We start from the raw sequence: 23852 nt of genomic DNA on the forward strand, positions 1-23852 counted from the left end.
CCATGCATTATCATTAGATAGACAGATAGATCCACTTTTGCGAGAGTTTGTTGACCAGTTTCTGATGACAGTAATTGGTGATTTCAGAGGCATTATCGTTAGCACTTGATCCAGTCTACTTCTGTTTTCCGAGCTCTTACTTAGGGCGTAGATAAATTTAAAAAAAAAACAGACTTTCAGAAATCAAAGTATTTACGGTATTTACGGTATTCTTCGATCTATTTTTTTTATCAAATGCATGTACGAAAGGAGTTACGTAGATATCAGGGCTAAAATGCTAAAACAATGGAGTTAGTATTATTTAAAGAACCTATTGCATGAAAATATATACAATCAAGGTCTAAAGAAAACACAAATGCTTTTTAAGCCCGCTGGGTATCGCCCACTCAAACTTTCTTACAAGTCTAATCACAGTCTAATAATATTAATTCACTAATGATAAATTCTTATCATTCAACTCCGTTACTTCAATTCTGCAGTAATATCCATATATTTTTATACCCTAAAGCAACATATTGAACACGTAACTGACAAAGGGAATATATTATAAGTAAAATATAAAAGTTGCTCCCATAAATCTACAACCTGCACACTCATCTGTTGGTTGTAAGTTATGCGCTACTGAATGACAAACTACGCCGTCGGACGGAATGTTTTCATTGGGCAAATGTTGGAGAAAATGAAAAAGCCACGTGACGTCTGATGGAATTATGGTCCATTGGAAAACTGCTGGACTTTCACACGAACCGACTAAAGTAAAGAAGAAGTAAAACGCGCAATGAAAAGTAACATGGGACACAAATTAATTTAGGCAACAAATAAAATACGGACGTATTATAAAATGATGGAAGGTACCTACAGCAATTTGGCTGCCTATCGCTACGTAGCGTGTCATTGTTTTGATTATAGCATAAAGTAATCATCTATAATAAAATAAATATTATTCTACAATGGATTTAAATTTTTTTACGAAGACATTCATTGACAAAGACCTATTGAGTCAATCAAACAGTGATAGCAAAGTTTTATGATGATAAACTAGAAAAAAAATCTATTTAAATAAGTTTTTGTATGTGCTTTTGAATCGTCAAGTGACTATACCACTTATTCGTAAAGCCCTTCCTAACGAAGCATGATAAAGTTTAATAAAAATTTAACGATACTCGAAAACTTTTGAATATTATTATGTCAATATTATCACATCAACCAATAAACCATAATGGCTCAAGTTAATGACTCCTAGTTAATTAAAATAAACCATAAGTAATAAGCGCTTTTTACCACGATACAAAATGGAATCAGCGACGTAATAGTTCGCCAAAAAAGCATTTTCAATATTGCGTTCATTATTTCGACCATGTCAGTTAAAGCCATCAAATTGGTTTGCGAATATTGTTTTTCGATAAAATCATTTCATTGTTCACTTTAATTATCATACAGTAACTGGTTCGGGCTTGTTACATGCATGTACGAAATTAGCGTAATTCGTGTACAACGATTTCAGTGATCCCTTGATGAGCTTGTTAGTTTGTTACTTTATACAAAAATTGACGAGCTGGAGTGTAGTTTAGGATTAATGCTATAGACTCTATAGTATAGACTGTAGAGTAACAAAGTGTTCTAAAAAACTGTATACAGTATTTTTAAACACTATTGCTTATAATATAACTACCTATATTATTTGCTCTTATTCACAAAGTAGCTGTTGTCATGAAACTTTTATAGTATTTGAGGAGCGACCAAGATAAAATTACCTACACGAAATTTTATAGGAGTAAAGATATTAATTTACAAAAGCGGTTGAAACTTTACTGTAACTGTACCGTTTTGATCGAAATCACGAATTTTGGACTTAAAATTGTTCTATTTTAAGCCATTTTGCTTGGAAGTTAGTTCAGATTTGTATTCAGTAAGTAATCAAAATTACGAACTTTGAACTCAATATTAGTACAATTTCAGGTCGTTTTGATTGAAAATGAGTTCAGATCTCCCGTATCGGCATTCGGAACGTAAGGGCCCTATTGGCATTCTTCGGGTATAGGACCCCAAAAACAGTATCTTGATCAGAAGCGTAATCATACCGTTTTGTTCGCTAATTCTTCATATCCTTTGTCCACAGAACCCAACTATCAACAGATGGTGTGACAATCGCAGCACCTTCCGAAGCTGGCCGCTGGTCTCTGTGGGCTCTGTCTCTTTCTAACCGTGGTCTCCGCTTCTCTGCGCCAAGAACTATAAACGTCTTTCGACCAATACAGCTGGATTTCTCCCTTCCACCAGCATTGAAGGTTGGGGAAACGGTGGAAGTCGATGTGAAGATCACCAATAACATCAACAATTGTATGGACGTAAGTATTACCTTTCACTCTTTTTTTTGAATTTTATTCAGATACAACTTAGCCCTTGACTGCAATCTCACCTGGTAGTAAGTGATGATGCATTCTAAGATGGAGCGGGCTGACCTGGAAGGGGTATGGCAGTTTTTATTAAACCCATGCCCCTTTGGTTTCTACACGGCATCGTACCGGAACGCTAGGCGGCACGGCTTTACCGGTTGGGTGGTAACTAGCCACGGCCGAAGCCTCCCATCAGACCAGACCAGACCAGAAATTTAGAAATTACAAAATTCCAAACCCCTGCCAGGAATCGAATCCGGGACCTCCCACTAATAAGACCACAGTGCTTACTACTGCGCCAGGGAGATTGATAATAATACTATACACTAATACTTGTAGACATTTAATGATTTGTTGAAAATTGAAGTGTTTTGTTTTCAATACCAAACCCAAATCTTATCATAAACCAAACAAAAAACACGACTACCCAACTTTTTTTAAGTTATAGCCACTGTCACTCGGGATGATATTGTAAGGAACCTGTATTTCTCTTTCTATATCTTTCAGCGATCCTATTTTGTAGTAAGGAAACTGATAGGGCTTCAGGTGTTGCCACGGAAAATTCAAATATATATATATATCTCATTTTATTACTATTATAAATTAATAATTTAAAGCACATGAAGGAAGGTTGTGTACTTGTAACGCAATAAACAGTATTTATTCAGAGCTTCCTTGATAAATATAATCTTATATTATTTCCGTTACCTGCTATTATATTTGCGAATTCATTTTGTACAATCCAACTGTCTTATTCCTTACACCCTTGTTGCAAATCAAACCTTATACGCTTTAACACAGAGTTTATAACTGCTCGTTGTAGGAATATTGAGTCAGAGATAATTATTATCTGGTGTTTCTGCGCCACCTGATGTAGGTGTATTTGATAAACGAAATTAGGTTAGAGGTATAATTTAATATGTGAAGGTGTCAGAATTATTATCTAAATCACAATCATAAAATGGTTACTGTACACTGAAGCGTGCAGAGTCTCTATTCTATATACCTACCTATAACTGAGTAAGGCTTAACAATACAGTACGTGGCCGAAAGTAGGAGATTTGTAGACCGTTGTCTCTGTCGTTGAGACCGACAAAACGTCATATAGGCATGAGTGACAGAGACAACGCTCTACAAAGCTGAAATGTCATTCTAAAGGCCGATGTCACAGCCTTCTTTAATGATGAAGTCTGTGACATCGGTGAAGTCCAGATTAGTGCGTACCAATTAAGATTGCATTGTGCTCAGTCCTGTAACAGTACTAGGTAAATCTTTAGCAGTTGAGTTATCAAAACCTGTACTTTCTGTAAACCTACAATCATGAAAAAGGCGAGATTTCACAGCACAAGTGAAGGAAAACTCCAACATTCGTTAATTTGTAGTTACAACTTACATCACATAAAAACATATTTTTGTGCGATTACAAACTTATTTTTGCAGTTGGGGATAATTTAAACAAAAAAATAACTACACGCATTCTGTCAATCACCGGTGCATGAGTTGGACTCGCACTTGGTTTATTTCGTCCAAGCGGTATAATTTCTTATTTTCAAAGAACACTAATTGATGATAAAAACATCAGATTTTTTCTATGTACAAATAAAGCTGTGTGAGTTTCGATCGAACCCATTTGTTTCTTCCCAAGCACCCAAAAGGAAATCAACTTCAAGCAATCGCACGGATGTAAAATAAATGCTGCCAACGTATATATATTTCAAAGCGACTGTGGCTATTTGTTTGCAAACAGCGACAGCCATCGAGCAAATGAGGATTTCCAACGGAAGCCTTTGCCAAATAGTCCGTCAGACACTCCTTTTTGATGTGGACGTACATCCTGCACGAAACTCGACGTTTACTTAGCTTAGGATAACTATTCATTAGGTGTTTGATTCAAGTTTCTCCAACCATTAAAACTATTGATAGTAGATATAGATGGCAGCTCACGAGCAAAATGACATCGCTCAAGTGGTCAGGTTTGCACACATAATAAATCTGTGTTTCTTATTACGGAAGGTAGAAATAAGTTTTATAATCTCAACAACTTCAGTTTATTATAAACCGTAACACTTGAACATAAAGTTTAATAACGATTGAAAAATATTTATATTTAAGTCCTCTTGTTATCGATATTAAATTTAAAAAGATTAAAGGAAAGGAAATCTTTTAAACTGAGGACAAAAATATTTATCTAAATATATAAAAGGAAAGGGTGACTGACTGACTGACTGACTGACTGACTGACTGACTGACTGATCTATCAACGCACAGCTCAAACTACTGGACGGATCGGGCTGAAATTTGGCATGCAGATAGCTATTATGACATAGGGATCCGCTAAGAAAGGATTTTTGAAAATTCGACCCCTAAGAGAGTGAAATAGGGGTTTGAAATTTGTGTAGTCCACGCGGACGAAGTCGCGGGCATAAGCTAGTTCTAAAATAAAACTTAACACCCCAAGCAATAAGTCTAAAAATTTGACTTATATTTGAAATAAGGACATTAAATATATCTTTTTCGGGCCGCATTTGAAGCACTCATTTCAAATCCTGTAGATACCTACATTGCTGATTAAAACAGACTATTCTTAACCTAATCTAAATCTATCTAATCTAAAAGGAAAACGTGACTGACTGACTGACTGATCTATCAAAATTCAACCCCTAAGGGGATGAAATAGGGGTTTGAAATTTGTGTAGTCCACGCGGACGAAGTCACGAGCATAAGCTAGTACCCAATAAGTAAATAATAGAACCTAGCTTAGAAATAACGTCAACTAAATAAGTCTTCAATTTTGATGATGATAAACGGCACTAGTACATAATCGTCTCTTTGTAAGTACAATATTACTCAATAGAGGTTTCAATTTAGCCAAAATAGAACCAGTACCTAATCAAACACACTTGTGAACTAGTATGCATTATCATTTTCGGAATGTCTCTCCCGGGGAATAGGTGAAATTTCAGCAGCTGGTATTTGAGCTAAAGTTCGTACTAAACTTTGTTCAGGAGTTAGCTATTTCTGGTACGATATCAACTAGCACTAGCACGTTCTTTGTCAGTGGCTAGTATATGACCTAGGTATATTATACCTACCTAAACTGCTGCTGTAACGAGTACGATCCTTATAGGTCTTGTAGGTACTTATAATATATTCTTTTAATTCCTAAACCAGTTCAAATAAATAAAAATAAATAAATAATCATTATTGTGTAGGGACACGATGCCATCACAGTGGAGGGACTCGATGCTGAACCTAATCACACCTTGGCCTTTTTTAAAACTGAAGAGGTCAAAAGGATCGTCAAGTATATGACTCGTGGAAAATCGCCAGGACATGATGGGTTGAGCATTGAGCATCTTCAGTATGCTGGTGTGCACTTGCCTAGAGTTTTATGTCTGTTGTATAACATATGTGTGGTCCATTCATACTTGCCAGAGGAATTGATGAGGAATGTGGTGGTGCCAGTTGTGAAGGACAGAACGGGGGACGTTACAGATATCAAGAACTATAGGCCGATTTCATTAGCTACCGTAACAGCCAAGGTACTTGACGGACTTCTGGATAGAAAACTGGATCAATACCTAGACCTACATGATGCACAGTTTGGGTTCAGGGCAGGGCTTTCCACGGAGAGTGCCGTGTTGACCCTAAAGGAGACCGTCAAGTATTATACGAGCAGGAAAACACCAGTGTACGCCTGCTTCTTGGATCTCTCAAAAGCGTTTGATCTGGTTTCTTACCCGATACTCTGGGACAAGCTCAGACGCACTGGCATGCCTCAGGAACTCATCAGCATCTTTAGGCACTGGTATGCAAGGCAGGATAACCAGGTAAGGTGGGCGGGGGTATACTCGGACACGTATAGGCTGGAATGCGGAGTCAGGCAAGGTGGGAGGAGCTCACCGAAGCTTTTCAGCCTGTACGTGAATGAGCTGATCGAGGGGCTCAGCAGCATGCATGCGGGATGTTCGATTGATAATCAGATGATTAATAACATCAGTTACGCGGATGATATGGTGCTGCTGAGCCCATCGGTCTGCGCGCTGAGAGATTTGCTGCGGGTGTGCGAAGACTATGCTGAAAAGCATGGACTTAAATATAATGTAAAAAAAAAAAGCATGCTCATGGTCTTTGCGGCGGGTAGCATTTCTCCCAGCTATGTACCTCCAGTGAGACTGTACGGTGCAGAGTTGGTTAGGGTGCCCAAGTTCACATACCTGGGTCATGTGGTTACAGCAAACATGAAAGATAATTGTGACATTGATAGGGAACGGAGGGCGTTGGCGGTTAGAGGGAATATGATAGCTCGCAGATTTGCTCGTTGCACAAAAGAAGTTAAGGTCACTTTGTTCAAGTCCTTTTGTCAGAGCTTCTACACGTGCAGTCTGTGGGTTGACTATACCCAAAAATCTATAAACGCCCTCCGAGTCCAGTATAATAACATCTTCAGAATAATGTTGGGACTGCCTCGGTACTGTAGCGCGTCCGGTATGTTTGCGGATAACTGTGTAGACGGCTTCTTCGCAATCATACGGAAAAGGATCGCCTCAATTAAAAGTAGGTTGGAGAGAAGTCCTAACATTATCCTGAAGGTGATAGCAGACAGACAGGACAGCGCTCTCAAGGCGCACTGGATGTCTGCATTAGTTAATAAGTATATTAATTATATTAACTAACATAGAATAAGTTTCTTACTAACATACATTATATTATAATATAGTTACTAACATAGATTAAGATGGTTACTAACATAATATTGTGGGCCTTGATGTCTGTGAAATAAAGATTATTTATTTATTTATTATTTATTTATTATTTGCAAGAAAATTGGTACAAAAAAGATGGAAGTGTACTATTTAAAGAGCCCATAACATTCGACTAAATTAATAGTGTAGAAATATTTTAAGAGAGAGATCAAATGAAGTTATTAAACATTATCAAAAAATTAAATTATTAGCCTTATACAACTTGCAATCAATAAAAATATGTCGCAACATATTAAAAAAATAGGACGCGTTTACCTAGAAGATGGCCCATTCACTCTTTTTTCAAAGATACCCGGATTGATGCAAGAAATGATAATCTACAAAATGCATGCACGATTGCGTGCATGCATTTTGTATGATGAATGCATATAATATATTTTCATGAATGCATTGGCATTAGCACCAAAATCTTCATGTTACAGAGTACCCTATCACTATCCCAATATTTAAAATGCATTCAAGAGTGTACGTGCGTAGTGATTTGTTTGGGAACGGCGTCGTCCATCGAATTCCAATAGGGGATTTCCACCGAGATCACATGCCAAATAGATCGTTAGACAATGTGTCCCGGGGAAGCTGTTTGCTATTCTATTAGAGTTACACCGGACTCTGTCGCCAGGATTAAATGCTGCCAAACTTTAAACAGTTTTGTAATTTTGTATAATTTTCCCATTTTGGATTGAAAGATTGGAACTTTTGTCTAGATTTCCGTATTCGAAAGGTTACGTGCGGGTGTACGGGGCGTCGCTTCGCCCCATACCCCGATTGCCATCTCGACCTTTCGCGAACTATAGATATAGATACCTACTCTAGAAGCATCGTCAAAAAGTTTCGTTAGGTACAAATAAACAGACTATTCGTCAAATTTATTTTCCAAATTAGGTGCTTTCAGAACTTTCGCAATACTCCTAAGCAGTTTCATTCAGTATCTAATTAAGTACAAAGAGTTCGTTCATTTGGTAGATGACAAAGCGTAGAAATTAAAAACTTTTATCAACTTTACTGTACAGTTGATAAAAGTTTTTAATTTCGCGAAACAATAGCGAATTGTAATCAAGCGAACTTGTGCACTAGTTTGCATTGCCGTAGTCGGAATGTCTCTCTGGGGGTGGACTAAAATTTCAACAGCTATATAAAGCACATACTAACTTCCGGAATTTGTTCAGGACTCAGGTGTTCGTGCTAACCAGTGTCTAGTAGTACTGTATGACTTTAGACTTGGGACGTGACTCTATGTTTAAAAAGTTCATGTTAGGTATTGTTGACGTTTAAAGTTAAGATATGATTATTGTCTCGTAATAGGTTGTATAGTTTATATTATGGTATGTGCTCATTATTCTCTATTACCGTCATAGCTCAACGGAATACGAAGCATTCTGAATGGCAAGTAGAGTCACAGACGCAGCTATAAAGACACTAGTTGTCCAACATTACATATGTATCTACCAAAATAAATTCTGATTTTACATAACTTGTACTAGCTGATGCCCGCGACTTCGTACGCATGGATTTAGGTTTTAAAAATCCCGTGGGATCTCTTTGATATTCCGGGATAAATGTAGCCTATGTCACTTTCCGGGTCTTAAACTATACCCAGTGGCGTGCACAGGGTTTGAAGCCAGGGTAGGCATTAGTTAGGTAGGAACCTGTTTAAGTTGGCAGGTCATAAGCTTTGCATTAAGCTATTACAACTGGGGTAAGCAGTGCATTTATGCCTCTATGACCTGCACGCCACTGACTATACCCATGCAAAAAATCACGTCGATCCGTTGCTCCGTTGCGATGTGATTGAAGGACAAACCAACAAACCAAAAAAAAACCAACAAACAAATACACTTTCGCATTTATACTAGGGGTAGTGATGTGCGTGTTGCCAGTGACAACATATGGATCCGAGCCATAGCGACCATGTCTCTCTAGCATAGTTGCTAGAGAGACATGGTCGCTATGGCTTGTAGGGACCAGCAGTGGACGTCTATTGGTTGATGATAATGATGATGATGGAAATGGCCGGTACGAGGTCGCCATTCCTGCACCTTGAGACCCCAATGCCTATTGGTTTTCCGAACTATGTGTTCTGCCCATTGCCACTTCAGCTACGCAACCCGTTGAGCTATGTCGGTTACTCTAGTTCTCCTAAGGATCTCCTCATTTCTGATTTAATAGATAAACTCGAAACATATAGCTCTCTCCATCGCCCGCTGAGTGACTCTGAGCTTTCTTATGAGGCCCATAGTAAGCGACCATGTCTCGGATCCATATGTTATCACTGGCAACACGCACTGTTCGAAGACTTTGGTCTTCAAGCACTGAGGAATTTTGGACAAGAAGACATCTCGAAGCTGCCGGCCATTTCCATTTCACCTTAAATAATACATAATAATGATCATATTCGAAACTTGAAGGTAAAGCTGGATATAACTGACAACAGAACATGATAAGGCCTCTGAGTTTAGAGTAATATGATTCGGCTAGGGTGTTATCTCCCCTAGTAGCAAATATTTGTATTTGACACGGTCTGCCGGATGCGTAACGAAGGGATTCGCTGTAACCAAACATACATTAAAATAATGTGAAGGATAATATTGTCTGACTCCCAGAATAGTTCGTCCGTGTAGATTTAGGTTTTTGGTAATCCCGTGGGTAGGTACTACCTGAGTTTTAAAAATAGCGGCTATCTTTGGGATGCATCTGGGATGCAAGATAATCTCTGTACCAGAATTAATAAAAATCGGTTAAACGGATGGGCCGTGAAAATGTAACAGACAAACAAACTCACAGGTAACCAGACAAACAAACGCATTTATCTAAAGATATACCTAAAAGGTGACTGACTGACTTACTGACTGACTGACTGACTGACTGACTGACTGACTGACTGACTGACTTACTGACTGACTGATCTATCAACGCACAGCTCAAACTCCTGGACGAATCGGGCTGAAATTTGGCATGCAGATAGCTATTATGACTAGGCATCCACAAATTTTTTTTTTGAAAATTCAACTTCTAAGGGGTTTGAAATTTGTGTAGTCCACGCAGACGAAGTCGCGAGCATAAGCTAGTACCTATTAAGAACATAAAATAAGAAAGCATCTAAGAAGCCTGGCATGCTAAAATAATGTACCTACTACTTTATAATAAAAATACATAGACCCCTAAGTAACAGAAGAAATTTTCGAGTAAGTACGTAAAATAGTTAATAACGATGTATTCCTATAATATTATAATGTTATATGTATCCCACAAAATTTCTCCAAGGGCACTTGGGTTTCCACTCGCTCAAAACCCGAAGAGACTGCGACCAAATTGGTACAATTTGCATGATTCTTAGGGGTGTGATCGACTGCTCTGAACTACACAACAAGCTCTGCTGCGTTTATGCACCCTCTAATTACAGCTATCTCCGCTACCGCTCCAAATTTTTCGCAAGTCCGTTTAGTCGCACGGTAGCGCGCTCCGTCACCCATACCGCGCACTTTGGCTGCGCTCAACGCGCTGCTGAAGGAGTCCCCTCGCTGTGACATATTTGCTGACAAATGGGCTGACCTCAAGGGTCAGATCTCTTGCACTTTTGTGAAAATTTTTAATTTTGCTTTTTAAAATTTATAATTTTAACAATTTTTGTAAGTATGTTTATATTAGTTTGTACTTGTAGTTTAATTAGTGTAATTGGCTTTATGGCCGTTCTAATTAAATAATAAATAAATAAATAACAATAATATTAGAATGGATTGTACATAATTATATTATGTTATATTAATATTGTATTAACGTAATAATAGATAGCTGTTACTAAGTATAATATTAAATCCAAGCATGAACACAAGTTGTATCTTCACCTGGATATTGCTTACGATTAATGAACAATTATTATACTCAATTCAGTGAATCGTGTAGTCGCTTCAATATCTTCTAGTCATGTCTACGATCCTCTAGAGATCCTTTCTCGGAATTGGCTGAGAGAGTTGTAGGATCCAGTCCATATTATCGCCAGACATGCCAGCTTCAATTATCAGCGGGATACCTCGATTATACCTCAAAGCTATTTGAGTTAATGAGTTTATATTATACTAGATGATACCCGCGACTTGGTTCGCGTGGATTTTTAAAATTCCGTGGGAGCTCTTTAATTTTTCGGGCTAAAAAGTAACCTATGTCCTTCCCAGGGACGCAAGCTATCTCTGTACCAAATTTCATCGAAATTGGTAAAACGGATGGGCCATGAAAAGCTAGCAGACAGACAGACGGACAGACAGACAGACGGACAGACAGACAGACACACATTCGTATTTATAATATTAGTATAGATTTGCTTACCTATAGATTTTAACGGATGTAAGTGAATTTACGTACGATACTTCCTAAAAAAACTCTATTAAGTACTTAAGTGACTTACCTAAAGTTAAAGTTATTGATACAAAAACTGGCCAAGCTCAAATACTTAAAATGAATGCATAAACACCGTTAATTAGAAATTTAAAATAGAGCTTCTAATAAATAGTCATATACTGACTGTGCATTGTTTGTCAGTCAGCTAGTCACGGTAGGTACCTATCTATTATTTTTATGTAAGTATAGATTAGTTGGGCATTGATACTAACACCAGATACTAACTAGGCTGAACACAGTTGGCATACAGTAGGTACGCGGCAGAAAATTATGTACACCGACCTTTAGAAAGAGATAGCGGTTTTGTAGAGCGTTGTATCTGTCGTTGAGACCGACAAAACGTCACATAGGTATGAGTGACAGCGACAACGCTCTACAAAGCCGCTAAATCTCTTATTTCACAGATCACATAGGATGCTACAAATTCCATTATTTTATTTCCAGGTAACCGCTCTTTTGGCTCTGAGTGCAGGAGCAGCATTCGCAAGTACCGGTGCTCTGTACGTCACTGAACGTCTGAGACTTGGCCCTCGTGGAGGCACGCAACTAGTCGTGCGTGTGGCTGTTAATACTCCTGGGAGGAAGAATATTACTGGTAAGAATATAGCTATAGTACGCGACAGGTCAAGATGGCAATCGGGGTATGAGGCGGGTGGTCGCCCTGCACACCCGCAAGTCTACCGCGATCTCTCGTACCAAGTTAGCGCAGGGGCTGTGCGGGTATGCGAGGCGTTCCCTCCCCGATTGCCATCTCAACCTGTCGCGGACTACAGATGGTTTCAAACTAACTTTTGCTGCCTGCTGCTACAGGCAGGCTGATTTTTTGTTGGGCTGATACCGGAAGAGGCAAGCCAAAGAACGGTTTGAAGTTTGCTTCCTGGGGACCAACGTTGAAATTTTTTCTGCATGAAAAACAGGTTTCTAATCTGCTAAGGTATCTGCATAGAATTTTAAACAATATGAACAGAATGATGGCCTAAAAACATACTACGCAAAGAGTTAACGTATACAGAAAGATTAAAGTGGATAAAAATGTCATTTTTCATTGTATGTTCAAAAAAACTTTATAATTATCTTTGCAGTTTGCTTACCTACGAATTTAACGTTTAAAGTATCTAACCTAGATCTTACAATGTGACAACCAAAAAAATTTCCAAAAAAAAGTTCTGCTTCCACGGCACAACAAAGATAATCCTTCTCCAGAAGATTTCCTAACTTAAATAAAAGCAAAGACAAAGCCCGAAAAATTATACGCGTTCCTTACCCGAGCAATCTTTGAAGCAAAATATTTTAATGAAGTTCACGATCCAAATTCTCGGCATGAGCTCGCGTCGCTCCTAATTGTTAAATCAAAAGTTCCGAAACTGTATGCCTTACAAAATACACGCGTAACTTAAATTGACTTTTAAATTAATTTCTTCTTTTTTAAAGCTTTTGATTGTAACCAAGAGCAGCTTAAGTTATAAAATGGCATTTCAAGGATAGGTACATATTAATTAAGCTCTCTCACATGGTTTTATGTAAATCGTATTTGTAAATTATTTCCAAATAGAATAATAATTATGTACCTAATTATAACATGAATAAGTAACTAATTCCAAAAAATACCTCTTCCACGGCACAACAAAGATTATCCTTCTCGAGAAGATTTCCTAACTTAAATTAAAGCAAAGACAAAGCCCGAAAAATTATACGCGTTCCTCACCCGAGCAATCTTTGAAGCAAAATATTTTAATGAAGTTCACGATTCAAATTCTCGGCATGAGCTCGCGTCGCTCCTAATTGTTAAATCAAAAGTTCCAAAACTGTATGCCTTACAAAATACTCGCGTAACAAAAGACTTTGTAACTGCCTGTATGAGTATGAACTAACGTGGAGTACTGAGTTAGAGTTATTAACTCTGAAATTGTGATATTTATCTTTTTTTAAAGCTTTTGATTGTAACCGAGAGCTGTAATAAAAGAACACTTGAAGAATAATATGTTTCAAAATGGTTTCAAAATATTAGAAGAGCTAACCAAAAATCCTGTTCTATGAAGCTTTCAAAATAATATGACACAGGACATCAAGTTGTAAACGAAAACCTTGCAACCTGGAAAAAAAATTGTTCGAAATGTTCCGACTTTCACTACATTGAGTTGAATGTGTTGGATTCAGTTTTGCTACAGCCTTCTTTGGGGTCCTATAGATGGTTTTTTTGATAATTTATATATTTATTTATTATAATAATTATGAAAAGTCAACTGTATGTAGTTACATACGGCTGAAATAACCAATTTCAGTCGTATGTAAAACTACGTAAAGCTGAGTTGATATTGATACTGAAAACGTTACATGTAGGACATACGCCGCAATTGGTTGCACCTAGGTTTCCCGCGCACCGCATCTGTTATGCCTTAGTTTTTGTTGTTATCAAGAAAGAGGCACACCTCAGCTCTGTCGGTATGTGTTGCGCTTTAAGTTTACTGTCGTCTTTATTCAATTCTGCTTATTTAGTTGTAAATATTATATTGGCTTAAACTATGCAAATTTATATTCGATCACAGTTTGCATTTTTATCAAAATGTAATCCCCAAAGCCCTTTGAAAATATTTTCAAACTAAGTCTAACATGTTCCAGCAAAAATGGCTCAGGTTGTACAAAATCTCATTTCACAACACGGTAGCGTTTCCGCAAGCGATTTTACTCTTTATTGGATAAACTTCTTGTAACTTGTGAAGCAATTTTTCTCATATATTTGTTAGTGGAAAATATCCTGCCAAGATCGAGTTTATATTGTCAACAGCTTGATGTGAAGTCGTAGTCTCTTGGAAAATACCTACCCGGTTGCTTCTTCTATTACGAAGCCATTACGATGCATTGTGTTCAGATATAGACATAATAGAAACACTCAGGAATCTCTAAAGACTTTCCATCTATGGACTTAAAACGTTTTAACGTTAACCTATTATGTATTAGGCGAAGAAGAATTAACTGCTTTACATTAATTTAGTCATACCCACACGGACGTATTCATATTATGCAGTAACGAAACGATTAACGCTTTACGACGTTTCATTACCACAGGAGAAATAGTCAGTATGCTAAAGGCTTAATCTTAATTACCATTTGTAAATGTAAATTGCTTTATCTCTATACATAAAAATCTATCGCTGAATGTGTTGCTGATCGCAAATCTCGAGAACAGCTGAACCGATTTCGCTAATTGTTTTTTCATAATATTCCTTGAAGTACGGGGATGGTTCTTACGGAGAGACAAATTTAAAAAAAATCCTGAAAAAGAATTAACTGTTAGGCGGTACGAAGTTCGGCAGCTAGTAAACTATAATTTTAAGGTCGAATTAATTTAATTTTGCGATTTTTGCTGAGAATAAATAGCTCATCAAAATTTAGTATTGAAATGTAGTTAGTACCTTTTTCCTTTGACAGTATTTTTAAAAGCTTTTTATATACATAGAAATAACTGCATATAAATAAATTGTTCGCAAAATTATTGTTTTCCTGCTATTCTTGCCCCTAGCTCATCTTATTCGATTGTGTTATATATTTATAATTATTTAGGTAGGTATATAATATAAAAGCGTTTTATAGATTATAGATAAAATTATAGATCTAGTTTATGTAACCCAGTATCCGAAATTAACATTTATACGGAACACGTCAGCACAATCACGTTTAATGACGTTATTCCGTGAATTATGCAAATGACAGCCGCTATCACAATGGATTGCGGTTTTGGGAGGATGTCCATCAACACCTGAATTAAATTTTGGTTTGCTGTACTAATAGCACAGAATACCTACTAACTATAACTACATAAAGAAGGGAGTGTCGCTTGCTTCGTTAATTTATCATCGCATGGTCACTCGATTCTCACCTTGTTATACTTAGTTTAGTTAGTACTTGTGTTTAAGTCGTATCGGTATATATATGTAAGGTACCCTAAATGTGTGCGTTTGACAGCGCTTGACAGGCGACTGATTGGTCCGACATGCACGCTCACTTACGCAATGACCATGTAAACGACGTTACCACAAGTAAAGTTCACTAGCCTTCGTGAATTGCAAGAACTGTACCATGCGAGTGAAAAGCACTAATGATACTTGCGCATGGCATTGTCCTTGTCCCGCTCAACTAGCTAGCACAAATCCTGTGTCCTACGGATAACACCGACCTGTCCACACACACAAACAAATGTGTGCGGACAGGTTGGTGTTCCGGTAGTAGTATCTAATAGGGAACATAATCTGTATACATATATAAAATTCAAAGTCCTGACTGACTGACTGACTTATATAATATAAACGCACAGCTAAAACCGCTGGTTCTAGAGACATGAAATTTGAAAGGATTTTTCGGAACTCTACCCCTTAGTGGGTTAAATGGGGTTTTGAAATGTATATAGTCCAGGCGTACAAAGTCGCGAGCATAAGCTAGTATTATATAAATTCGCTTATATTGTAGGGTGTCGTGGGTGTGTCACTAGTGATAGCTCAGTGATTAAGACGCCTACTATTCGATAGGTCAGAGATTCGATTGTGGTGAATTTACTACTGGTTCGAAATGCCATGAAATTGTTCTTCTACCTTACACCTATAAACTATCTTCTACCTAGTGAAGGGTCTTCCAATCTGTCGTTACACATCGTCTTCTGTTTTTCGTTCCATTAGTATTGTAACCAACCATGTTATGTCTACTCAACACAGTGGGTGAAGTAGGCAAAGTAATTTGATCAAGCTTAAAATTTGATGTCAAAAGTTTTACTTCTTTCAACGTTCGTGTGAACAAGTAGCTTGTAGTAGGTAAGTAACCTCGTATTGGCACTTACACTATTTCTCCCCTTACAAACTTCTAACTGTGTCAAAAACTTCCTCCTCTCTTCGAATTTATTGTGGTTCTTCGCTTTATTTTATTTTCACACCAACACCAACAAATTTTCAAAAGACGTCGTCTTAACTTTGAGATGGTGCAATACTTTTTGCGAATTTTAATTGTCCATTTGTAGAGAACCACGACTATGATGTTACCTTGTTATTATGTAAATATTTGATTACTCTACAATACAATTAACAAAATCACTTTAAGAAAGAAATAAAGAAATAAAAAAATAAAAAATAAAGAAATAAAGAAATAAAGAAATAAAGAAATAAAGACATAAAGAAATAAAGAAATAAAGAAATAAATAAATAAAGAAATAAAGAAATAAAGAAATAAAGAAAACTAGTTTATTCATCTTGTGCCTAAGGTACAAACAAACTTAAAATTAATGGTTAGTAATTGCTAATAAGTGCAGTAACTTATTAGCAATAAATCAAATCAAATCAGATCATATCAAAAAAAAATCAAAATAGGTAATAAATTACACTTTTTGATTATCGATTATTGGATTTGAATAAAATTGGAAAACTAGGTTTTTTTTAAATTTATGCCCATCTACTAAATAGTCCGACTCTCTGTCTCTAAAATAATGATTCACAAAGTTTTCATTCACGTTATTAAATGAGATTAGGTGCAGGTAGTATATAGTAATCCTTAAACCCTTTTAAAAAGGCTGGTTAGAGTGAAAAATCTTATACCTACTTACTAAGTTGAAAGTTACACTGCAATAATTCTTGTCCAACGTTAAGTAAGTTAGCTTGGTACTTTGTTTACTTGTAGGATGGATCCGTTCTCACATAACCACGTTTTACGACTCGTGATGCTATAAACACTTGCCGCCAGTTTCATATTAAGGAAATAATGTGCCATGTTACTTTACTTCAAGACAGTGGCAATAAAGTATATTTTTAGCAGGGCTTGTTTATTATTTCATCTCTTTGAGTTAAAGGTTTTTGTATGAGTTATATGGCCTAATTAATCAACATCATCATATCCTTCACGTTAAAGCAAGTGATATTAAATTAATTAAAATGCACATAGCTCCGAAAAGTTGGAGGTGCGTGCCCGGGATCAAATCGCCGACCTCCGATTATAAGGCGGATGTCCTAACCACTATAGACTATCACATCTTTGGCACAGCTCAGGTTTTATGCCAAATTCTTACATTACATTAAAATGCGGCTTTGCAGTACCTTAAAACGCCAAAGAATATCCCTATTACTACCATGCATCTTTGAGGCTAAAATGACAAAGTATTTCCCCATTTCTATTTAGTTTCTCGTGTTAGAATCTTCCCTATTTCTGTTTCAGTGGAGGTAACTGGATACAGCGCGGATAACTGTTCGGTGTCGTACACGTCTTTCAACAACGAGACTCTAGTCGGCTCTGTCATCCGATCCGCCAGCGTGCTGGTGCTCCCGGAGGGGCTGCATAGAAGCGACACGCAGAGTGCATACTTTTGCGCTAACGGTTAGTACGTTCTATATAATATAGTAAGTATTATTTCCTTCATCTTTTACTTTTCTTTCTCCTTACACTTCAACTACGTTGCTATTTTTGTGATAAAATAATCTGAAAAAGTAAGCCAAAAGCGGTGATTTCAATTTTTACAAGGTTATCTAAGAATTAACATAGTAAAGTGAAGATTTATATGCAACTATCTTATGCTCGCGACTTCGTCAGCGTAGACTTTTCAAACCCCAATTTCACCCCCTTAGGCGAGGGCTGAATTTTCAAAAATCCTTTCTTAGCGAATGCCTACCTCATAATAGCTATCTGCATGTCAAATTTCAGCCCGATCCGTCCAGTAGTTTGAGCTGTGCGTTGATAGATCAGTCAGTCAGTCAGTCAGTCACCTTTTCATTTTATATATATTTAGACTAGCCGCCTACAAAGCCGAAATCCATTCTAAAGGTCGATGTACAATATTTCTTGCCGGCTACTGTAATAAGCTAAGCTGTTTCATAGTTCCATGATGATGATGATGAATCTAAAAATAAATTCACCATATTTCAGAGCATCTCGCGGTCTCATCCCGTGGTTCATGGGAGTGGCAATGGGTGGCTGCACCGCGGAATCGAGCGGGCCTGGTGCTGGAGCTGCGGGCTCAGGGTGCTGCCCATGTCGCCCTGTCTGCTATACGGGAACCCTCAGATGACATGTACCGAGTCGTGTTTGAGAGGACTCGTGTGTGGATTGCTAAAGGCAAACATGGTAAGAAAACCAAGGTTTCGGCACTAGATTTAGGTGCTGACCTGGTATTCAAGTTGCGCAATGCACTGTGTCGCCGCCCTGTCTGCTTTACCTTCGGATGACATGTATCGAGTTGTGTTTGAGAGAAAAATAACACTGCTTAATAGCCTCAAGTTTAGCTGATCTGGCATATTCATAAAAGGATCCCTCTCCAATGCCGCTACTGTTACCTTTTAAACAAAGAATTTCAAGTGCAAACTCCAGATCCTGAGCAGTCATCGAGAGTTGTAGTGGTTCACATCTTTGAAGTGAAGCTACTCCTTGTAATCTATATATTGTTGTATACACCAAAATAAATAAATAACGAATGACAAACGAATATATTTGCTTATAGGCTACGACGTCCATCTAGCGAGTGCAGAGCAAACAGAAAGTGACGAGGAATGTGCTGGTGCCAACGCGTGGTGCGCGTGGTGGGTGTGGTGGGAAGGAGGACGACTGTCGGTCGGTCGTGGTGCCGCACCTTCTGAACGAAGACTGCTGGTGTGGCCACTGACGTCCGATATGAGGATCAAATACGTTGGATTTAGTGCATTGTGGGGAGATAAGGCTGATTTTAGGTAAATGAACTTGATAAATGGGTGGTTAGCTATGTTTCACAATTCATTTAATACATAAACACAAGGGAGCAAAGTCACCCGATAATAAACAAAAATAGGAATAAAAAGATTTTTATTCAAATAATTTTTTACAAGTGTTTTCGAATCATCATTTGAATCCATGGAGCGAGACCAATAATTAATCTATGTTTGAATCTATTACTGGACTTTAGCAAAATTTATTTATCAAATTTTTTTTTTTTTTACACAAACTAAGTAGATTATTTATGTACTTTACACGTTTTTATGACATTATTTTTTTACAAAAACACGTATTTTATTTATTTTTATCAAATATTTATTTTACAGAATATGGAATTTCAACGAGGAAGCGGGTTTCTCTCAAGTCTTGGAACTGGGTCTTCCTCACGGCGTAGTCCCTGGTTCTGCGAGTGGAACACTCCTCGTCTCCGGCGGTCTTCATCTTCCACTATACAGCCTCCAAACAGATTCCTCTGACCAATGGACGGATGTGTGGAGAGATTCCCAATTATCAGCTGCTTCAGCTAGTTTGGCTCCATTGTTAGCTTTGGAACATATCCCGCATTTGGTTGATGAGAATGAAAGGGAGAGGATTTTGAAGAAGTTGCCAGAACAGGTGATTTGTTTAACTTTATTAGTAAATCACTGTCCAGTTGCATGACAGGCAGTTTAGCCGTAACCGTAACGTAACTTTAACTGCCAGTCACGCAACTGGACCTTATAAGTCATTGGATTAAACTCGTCAGGCTTAGTTACATTATTTCGTTTATGTAGAGTTGAGAGAAACTATTGCAGTAGAAATGTGAGTACACTATGTAAGATGAACTAACAGAGGATCTAAGTAATAGATTTAGTTATAATAGATGTAGAAGAAAATAAAAATGACCCTTAAATTTCAAATGCATGCAATGCATGCAATGCCATCATAAATAGTTACTTAAAGATCGAATTACAACCTAAGTCATCATTCATTTTTTACAGGTTCAAATTCTCCTCTCGTTCCGCAAAAGTGACAATTCATTCAGCGACCATCCCGCTGTAAGCAGTCACTTATCAACAATCAAGATCCTGGAAATTCTTAACAAAATACAATCATACTATCCGGTCGATCCGAATCTACTACAATCTATTAAACATTGGATACAATCAAGGCAAAACCCTGATGGGTCTTTTACCCCACTACCCGCTGATAAAGAAGTTGATTACTATCCAGTTGAAATCAAACAATCTAACAGTTCTGAAAAAGAAATTGATGTAAACGAATACTACTATTATGATAGAGACGGCAATATGACTCAACAAGAAATAGAGTGGGAGAGAACGATTGAAGTAACTGCTGAAACTTTAGTAACATTGTTGGAGGTTGGAGTTGAAAACCAATTGGATGCAGATATAGCAAAGAAAGCTCAAACCTATTTGGAGAAAAATCTGTATAACCTTACTTCTCCGGCTGCCCTAGCTGCAACTGTCTTGGGCCTTGTCTTAGCCAGGTATAAAAATAATTATATTTATATCTACTATAGAACACATTTTAAAAAAAATGTTATGCTTCAATATTCAAGTTTCATCAGGTGCCTATCTTTCCTTCATAAATAAAATTAGTAATGTTTGAAGTGATTTTTTATTTTTATATCAGGCAATTAAAATTCATAAATGTTTCAACTCTTTCAAGTCGTGCAATTAATTAATGCCACAGACATTCTGATTTTATTACAGGAGTCCTATCGTACCAGAAGCATTAGTGATCCTCAGAAATGCATCAACAACTGAAGAAGGAGAATTTGGATGGCCAGCACCAAGGAAAGATGCTGCAGACTGGCTTTTAGAAGAAACTTCAAGAAATATCAAAACGACTTCTTACGGTAAATATCTAGTAAAAAAAAGAAACATTGATTATTTTATTAATGAATTTACTATACTTTATGCAACTATTTACGTACTATTACTATCATTTAAAAATCACCAATCGAGCTAGATAGAGAGATAGATATTATATATTATACAGTTTTGAGTTTTAACAATCACACTTTTTGACTATTCGGTGGTTTTGTTTGAATCGAAAAAATTGTATGAATTTAGATAAAATCATTTTAGAGAACTTTTGATCGTTGAAAAAAGTTTCTGTGTGACTGTCAGGACTAGGTTTAGAACTTTCATTAAAAAAAAAATTAAAACAACTTTATTGTTAATAGATTTACAGAGAGTAAGAATACAGGATACACTTAAAAAACAAAGGGCGACCTTATCACTAAAGTGATCTCTTCCAGGCAACCCATACTTAAGAACTTATAGAACTGTAAGACGACTGTAGACTTTCTTTTCCAACTTAAAGTCAGATTAGGTATTCATGTTTTAAGTTATATGAGATTTCAGATAAGATGACTTAAACTGGCGCTAATAAAATCCTTTTTTTTTAACTACGATAATCATGAGTCATGAATAATATTCCCCTTTCCCTTGCAACTAAGCGTAAAGCTTGTGCTAGGACTAGGTGCAATAATTGGGCAATGGTGGGTTTGAACCGGCGATCTTTCGGATTTCAGTCCGCTCCTTTAACGATTGAGCTACCGAAGCTCAAATTGAGTGATTAATTGGTGAGTACGCTTTGTTTGCAGAAGCGGTAACAATGGAGCAATACGTGGCCGGAGTCAGAGTTCTTCTAGCAGCGTGTGCGAGAGGAGCTCTAGCGGAAGGAGAGGCAGCAGCGAGGTTCCTGTACTATCGCGCTTCAACTCTGCAACGACATCCAAGCCTAGCTTACAGTGCTACTAAAGCAGCCGCACAGTATGCTGCTTTGGCTCATGATAGGTGAGTGTTTTTAAAAAAATAAACAGCGTACAGTGCCAGGTCACCTGATGTTAAATGATAACCGCTGCCCATGAGAATTTGCAGCACAAAAGGAACCGTCAATGCACTGCCGATTTTTCAAGAATTTGTTGATCCGGCAAACCGTTCGATCCGTTGAAGATATGTTTCCTCTTGCTTTAGGATGATAGAAGATCCAAAATAATTGCATCATCTTAACCCATTACTACACGTGTGAGGAATGAGAGCACGGGATTCCTCTCAGAATGATTTAGGCAGCCGTAATCCACCACGCTGGACAATTACGGATTTGCAGACTTCACACACCTTTGAAAACATTATGGAGAACGCTCAAGCATGATGCCTGAGAGTTCTCCATAATGTTCCAAACTTTGAGCGGAAACCTAAGTACATCAGTAATGTAGGTTTCCGCTCAAGGTTTTCCTTTACCGTTAAAGCAAGTGATATTTAATTGCTTTTATGAAACCCTTGATCCCCAAATAGAAAGCCGAAGTCTTAACCACTAGGCTGTCGTGGCTTTTTATTAATTGCATAAAATATTATTTCAGGCATCGAGCTCTCACAGTGTCCCTTGCAACAGCAGGAATGGAACTAACAGATACGCTAGAACTCCGAGCGAAAACTCCGCCCAGGCCTTTGCAACTGCCTGGATTACCAACCAAGGTCTTTGTTTACGCTACTGGTGCTGGATGCGCTACTGTGCAGGTACATATCTCTAGAAACTTGTGTCTATTATTAGAGCGAACTCTTAGTTTTTTAACTCTATATACTTAATTTTGATAGTTTACCAGATTGCTCAGGAGCTAATTGATATCCGACCTACTTTTCCTTCAGCTTTCTCATTTACTACAAAGCACTTTTGAAAAACGAGCACCTGTGGGCTGTGACGATCGCAATTTCCTAAAGTTGGCTGTCACCTTACTCTTGGCTGAAATACATCAATAAATAAATAAATTATCTTTTATTTCAGACTGATTCCATATTGAGTTAAAAAACATTTACCAGAGTTAGTAGTAGTAACAAGTGCGTTAGTAACAATATTTCCTTATAAATATGTTAGTAATGTTAGTACTAAATGAATAAATAAAAGGTCTAGCGTGGCAGTTCTAGGTGCCCCGTGACCACAGCCATCCAATGTTGGTCAGCCTATCCTATCCTAATCACAGCAATTGCGACTATAGTGATGTGATAATGGACTAGTTATAAATATAACCTACCTACCGTGAAGACAACTACAACAAGGAGCTTAATACTATGTACAAACACGTCATGTTTTCTTTATAGGGAACCATATCGTATTCAACTTACACCCCAAAACCAGCAAACGCCCTTTTGAGCATCCGAGCTGGCATCATTGAAGAGATCCGCCCAGAGAGGAGCAGCATCGAGGACTTGCAAGGGAACTTGCCCACTTTAATCATCAAAACTTGCTTCAAGTAAGTAACAGTTCCTATTTTTTTATCTATACCAAATATTAGTAGATAGCAAATAGAAAGATAGCTGTGGCTGTAGCTGTCCGCCTTCTAATCGGAGATCACGGGTTCGATTCCGGACACGGACCTCTAACTTTTCGGATTAATTGTGTGTTTTAAGTAATTAAATATCACTTGCTTTAACGGTGAAGGAAAAGATCTTGAGGAAACCTGCATGCCTGAGAGTTCTCCATAATGTTCCCCAAGGTGTGTGAAGTCTAACAATACGCACATGGGCAGGCTGGTAGACTATGGCCAAACCTTTCTCACTCTGAGAGGAGACCCGTG

The 23852-nt window shown here is 37.5% G+C and overlaps 1 protein-coding gene across 2 annotated transcripts in view; it reads left to right on the forward strand.

The window, feature by feature from the left end:
- LOC117985950 (C3 and PZP-like alpha-2-macroglobulin domain-containing protein 8) overlaps positions 1-23852 on the forward strand; it is a 228620-nt gene that overhangs the window by 200132 nt on the left and 4636 nt on the right. For both annotated transcript variants that reach the window (XM_069501479.1, XM_034972749.2), the window contains 11 exons: positions 2120-2348; positions 11999-12149; positions 17744-17902; positions 18449-18646; positions 19020-19245; positions 19594-19882; positions 20248-20756; positions 20983-21128; positions 21882-22074; positions 22641-22797; positions 23377-23528. In XM_069501479.1, coding sequence (XP_069357580.1) covers positions 2120-2348; positions 11999-12149; positions 17744-17902; positions 18449-18646; positions 19020-19245; positions 19594-19882; positions 20248-20756; positions 20983-21128; positions 21882-22074; positions 22641-22797; positions 23377-23528 — 2409 coding nt within the window. The remainder of the gene's footprint in view (positions 1-2119; positions 2349-11998; positions 12150-17743; positions 17903-18448; positions 18647-19019; positions 19246-19593; positions 19883-20247; positions 20757-20982; positions 21129-21881; positions 22075-22640; positions 22798-23376; positions 23529-23852) is intronic.

The sequence above is a fragment of the Maniola hyperantus genome, chromosome 10, assembly GCF_902806685.2.
Source record: "Maniola hyperantus chromosome 10, iAphHyp1.2, whole genome shotgun sequence".
NCBI classification, from domain to species: Eukaryota; Metazoa; Arthropoda; class Insecta; order Lepidoptera; family Nymphalidae; genus Maniola; species Maniola hyperantus.